This window comes from Arachis stenosperma, chromosome 4 (genome assembly GCF_014773155.1).
Source record: "Arachis stenosperma cultivar V10309 chromosome 4, arast.V10309.gnm1.PFL2, whole genome shotgun sequence".
Lineage (NCBI taxonomy): Eukaryota > Viridiplantae > Streptophyta > Magnoliopsida > Fabales > Fabaceae > Arachis > Arachis stenosperma.
The window spans coordinates 51,737,306-51,741,887 of record NC_080380.1 but is presented as its reverse complement, the minus strand read 5'-3'; the positions used below and the strand labels follow the sequence as shown (position 1 = coordinate 51,741,887).

The 4,582-nt window shown below is 41.3% G+C and overlaps 1 protein-coding gene across 1 annotated transcript; it reads right to left on the bottom strand.

Annotated features, from left to right (window-relative positions):
• Nucleotides 1–3,562: 3,562 nt before the first annotated feature.
• LOC130974979 (protein FAR1-RELATED SEQUENCE 9-like) lies at nucleotides 3,563–4,186 on the bottom strand. Its single transcript, XM_057899814.1, has one exon. It carries the CDS (start codon nucleotides 4,184–4,186, stop codon nucleotides 3,563–3,565), a length of 624 nt encoding a protein of 207 aa, XP_057755797.1.
• Between the last annotated feature and the right edge of the window lie 396 nt (nucleotides 4,187–4,582).

The following is a 4,582-nucleotide window of genomic DNA, read 5'->3' as shown; positions in this document are numbered from 1 at the left end:
GATCGCGTATGTCACGCGACCACGTGGGTCACGCAGTCGCGTCATTTGGAGTTTTGCTCTTCCATGCGGTCGCGTCTATCATGCGTCCGCGTCAGTTGTGTTTCGCACGTCACGCGTTCGCGTCGTCTATCCGCTCGCGTCAATGCTAATTTATGCAAAGCACTCGTTTGCGTCGTCCACGCGGACGCGTCGCTGCCAGTTTCTCCAAAACTCCGATTTGTGCTTTCCTTCCCTTTTTGTATGTTTCCTTTCCATCCTTTAAGTCATTCCTGCCCTATAAAACCTGAAAGTACTCAACACCCAAATCACGGCATCGAATGGTAATAAAGGATAATTAAATTTGATTATTTTAAAGCATAGTGACGTTAAGATTTTTGCTAGTAAAGAATTTTATAAAAATAGTCGCGTTGTAGATATAGATTCTAAACCAACAGAAATCCCTTCGTACAAACGTTTTGGTTGTCACAAGTAACAAACCCCTTTAAAATTGATAACCGAGTATTTAAACCTCGGGTCGTCTTCTCAAGGAATTGCAGGGAAGTATGTTCTTATTATTGGTTATGAAAAAGGTAAAATTGGGGGTTTTGGAATTAAGGAAGAAGTATGACAAGTAATTTAAATGACAATTAAAATAAATAAACAACTGTAAAGCAAACTTTTGGCAAGGTATGAGAAATTGGAAGTCCAGACTTAGTTATTCTTGTCACTAATAATGAAAGTTGAATCTTAATTCCACTTAGTTAACCTTTGCTAAAGCAAAGGAAAGTCAAGGGACTAATTAGTTCGACCTTCAAATCCTATTTATTTCCTAAGAAAAGGTTGGGATTATTGAAGTTCAGTTCAATTAGTAAGATAACAGTTATCAATTATATTGAGCTAAGATAACTCCTGAGTTACTGATTTCTTAACCAAGACCAAAAAGAAAAGAAATTAAATCTATTGGAATAAAATATCTTCAGATTGGGAATAGTCAATGGCATAAATAAAAGAAGGCAATATTAAACTGAAATACCTCAAATAACATTAAATAAGAAAATCATCATGAATGTGGCATAAGCCAAATAGGCAACATAACTAATATAAGCATTCAAGTATCTGAAAATAAGAAATAAATGTAAAGTAAAAGAACATTGAACCTGGGATCGAGAGTCACTCCTAAAACTAAGAGAAGTCCTCAATCCTAATTTCTAAAAACTCTACCTAAATCCTAAGAGAGAGGAGAGAACCTCTCTCTCTCTAAAAACTACATCTAAAACATGAAAAGTGAATTATGAGAGCATCATGAGTCTCTGCAAGTTCCCCGACTTTAATCTGTGTTTCTGGGCCCAAAACTGGGTTGAAATGCGGCCCAGAATCTCTGCCAGCGACTTTTGTAATTCTGCAGATCGCGCACGTCACGCGATCGCGTCATCCATGCGGACGCGTCATTCGCATTTTTCCCTGCCACGCGTTCGCGTCGTCCACGCTTCCGCGTCACTTGTGCTTTTCCAATTCGCGCGGTCGCGTGAGCCATGCGACCGCGTCACTGCGAAATCCTTTCTTCCGCGCGGTCGCGTCACTTCTCGCTGGTCATCTCCTCAATTTCTTGTGTTCCTTCCATTTTTGCAAGCTTCCTTCCCAATCTCTCACTCATTCATGTTTTTTGATCACTTATAATATAATCAATTAAGGAAACATTGCTGCAGGAGTTTCAACTGAGGAGACACAGAAATCGCATAGATATCTCCATATATATACTTGGCTAATAGTATTTGTTAACTTACTTTAAAACAGCATATTACTAAATTTGCAGTATCTCGCTAATTCTATTCACCTGCAAACTGGCACTCAAAGGATAAAATGAAATCAAATCCAACATGGAATACTCATAAGCAGCCAACCACGTACAAAAACAAAAAATAAAATGAAATGAAGTGTAAATTTAGTTTGCACCAAAGATACCAATTCTGCTCCTGTATCAGTTTCATGGCCTAAATTGGAGAAATCACCACACATAGGGAAATTTTATCTATCAACTAATGTCTGTGTGTTCTGCACAACTATTCAATGACAATGCAAATGCTATTACTAAATATTCCTGGAAGATAATAGTGCAAAAAAAATCTAAACTGCAAACCAACACAGATAGATCATACTAGAATATATTACCTACCTTGAACTCGAATGTCACTAGCAATAGATAAACTACCCAAAATATATTTCAGTTTATCATTATAGTAAAATCAGCATAACTCAATCACAACCGTTAATTGAAGTTTGAGACAAGATAATGGGTTTTCTATTTGCCATATGTCGTAATTACCATCCATTTCTGGTGGTGCGGATATCTAGCCAAATTTGGAAAATGGAAATCACATGAAATCTACTCTAATTTCAAGACACCTTCCACCTGTGCATCATGCCCTTGTTAACACATTTTTTCCAACAACAAGACCGACTAAGGAATCCATAACAATGGCCCAACTACGTCCCTGTTTCTTCTCACCAGCAATTTGTGTTTGCTTCTATGCGCACCCATGCCTTCTGCTGGATGATGGCCTGCCCACGGCATTCTGTTCACATCAACAACAAAAGCACGGTCCTTCAGCAAAACATGCAACTCAATACAAATATAAATAAGTAGGAAATCACGTAACACATACAACTGGTTTTTCCACTACTACCTGTGATAGCCAATGATCTAATAGTTCTTCGTTGGTGTGCCTTGTCGGATAAGACATTTGGCTGACATCATTTCCATGAGACTCTCCTCTGTGCCCGGAGCAACTCTGTGAAGCAAAGAACTATCCAATGTGTTGCCCTCCGAGGAAGATGTTGGCACCACCGCCCCCGACACCCATTAGGGGGTTCCACTCCATTTCACTAAACCCATGATTGTACCCCGGTGTTGCACCCTCACGACGAGGTGAAGCGGTGTGGCCTAGGTCGCCCGTCTCATCAATATTGCCCTCCGAATTCTGCATACATTAGTCACATCAGTTGAGACTAAGCAACCCTAATCCATTTTGTTAAGCATGAAATGCAGTATTGGGAGTGAAAATATAATGAAACATCTAGTATAAAGCAAAAAGCGAACGGTAAGTTCCGAACAAATTTTTAACCACCCCAATCCAAATTTCTCACGAACCTAATAATCTTGTTATGTTTTGGTTGTGGTATGCTGTTAGCATTAATAGTAGCATACGATAGTAGATTTAGAATCACTTTTAACTCGACCCCTAACTTGGAATTTTCCAGCAGATTTATCTCTCAAAGTTGCGGACGGGGCACTCCCGATCCCAGAGGAACAATCCGCGCAACCTGGGACCGCTCCCCCTTCAGTGCCAAGTCCATGATGAGCCCGATGCCACGTGCATGTCCTCTTCGTATGACCATGAACCCCACAGCTTGTACAACATTGTCGCTTCGTTGGTATCTCACACTTCCTGTCCGGTTCTGGCTCTGCTTCCTTTCCCTTCCTCGGAGCCCCCTTTGTTTTTTATACTGGTGGGTCCTTTAGTGCCGGTGGCGTTGATAAACCAAGTTGGCTTCCAAACCAGTGGTACGCTCTTCGTTGAAGGTCCTACACAAGGCTGGCAATGCCATCTCTAGCCACAACAAACTCCGCGGGATCTTCAGAACCAAGTCTGGCAACCAAATTCATTAACCCACTTAGGGCACCATATCGGAGCAAGCGTCCCTGAGGGCCATCTGTCACTTGGGGGGCTTTAGAATTCCAATCATTTGCATCCTTGCACCACCTGCTCAGAATAAGACCCTCAGGTATTTGTTCCAACCCCTTATACTTCATCACACAGAAGATATAACTACATGGAATTCCCTCACTGTTCCACATTGAACACTCACACTCAATCTTTTTCTCGTTCAGATCATACAACTCCTTGTGTATCTTGTTAGGTTTTCCCATCTTGGAAAATTGGTAGACACTAGTAGTGCTAATGCTGTCCCTGCTCCGAAACAATAAACTCGCAACACCCTTAATCTGTTTTTTTACTTCCCTAAAAACTGCTCGTGTATACACCTTTGATGCAAAAAGCTCGATCGAATCAAGGCCGGTCGTTAGCACCGGAGTATAGTACGTGGAATAGAATTGGACAGTTACTTCATTATTCCGGTAGTCCTTTACCACCCGGTCCAAACTATTTATGAGTTCCAAAATGCTATTAGTTGACTTGAGAAAACCCATAATAAAAGCATTTATCCCTTCACATCTTGAAGTTGTCTTCTAACCCGCACAGAATGTGCCCCTTACGTAGGCTGTTGCCCAGCTTTCTCTGGTTTCGTACGTGTTTTAAACCCAAGCATTATCAACTAGGCCAAGCAACTACACCGAAGACTTCCAATACAACTCAAAGTCGTCCATTTCAAAATTTGCATACAGAGCTTTCTTAAAAACCTTGCGAAATTCAGGATCCTTCACCCTTTGGAAGCAATTCTTTTCTAGGTGCCAAGTGCACAGTCTATGTGTTGCGGCCGGCATCACCTCCGTAATGGCAGCACGCATTGCCTTGTTCCCATCTGTTACAACTACGCATGGCCTCTTCTGTCCCATAACATCCAGCAGGTTCAACAACACCCACTG

Excerpts from the sequence above, each read along its gene's own strand:
- LOC130974979 (XM_057899814.1), bottom strand. The coding sequence starts at position 4,186 with ATGGGTTTTCTCAAGTCAACTAATAGCATTTTGGAACTCATAAATAGT.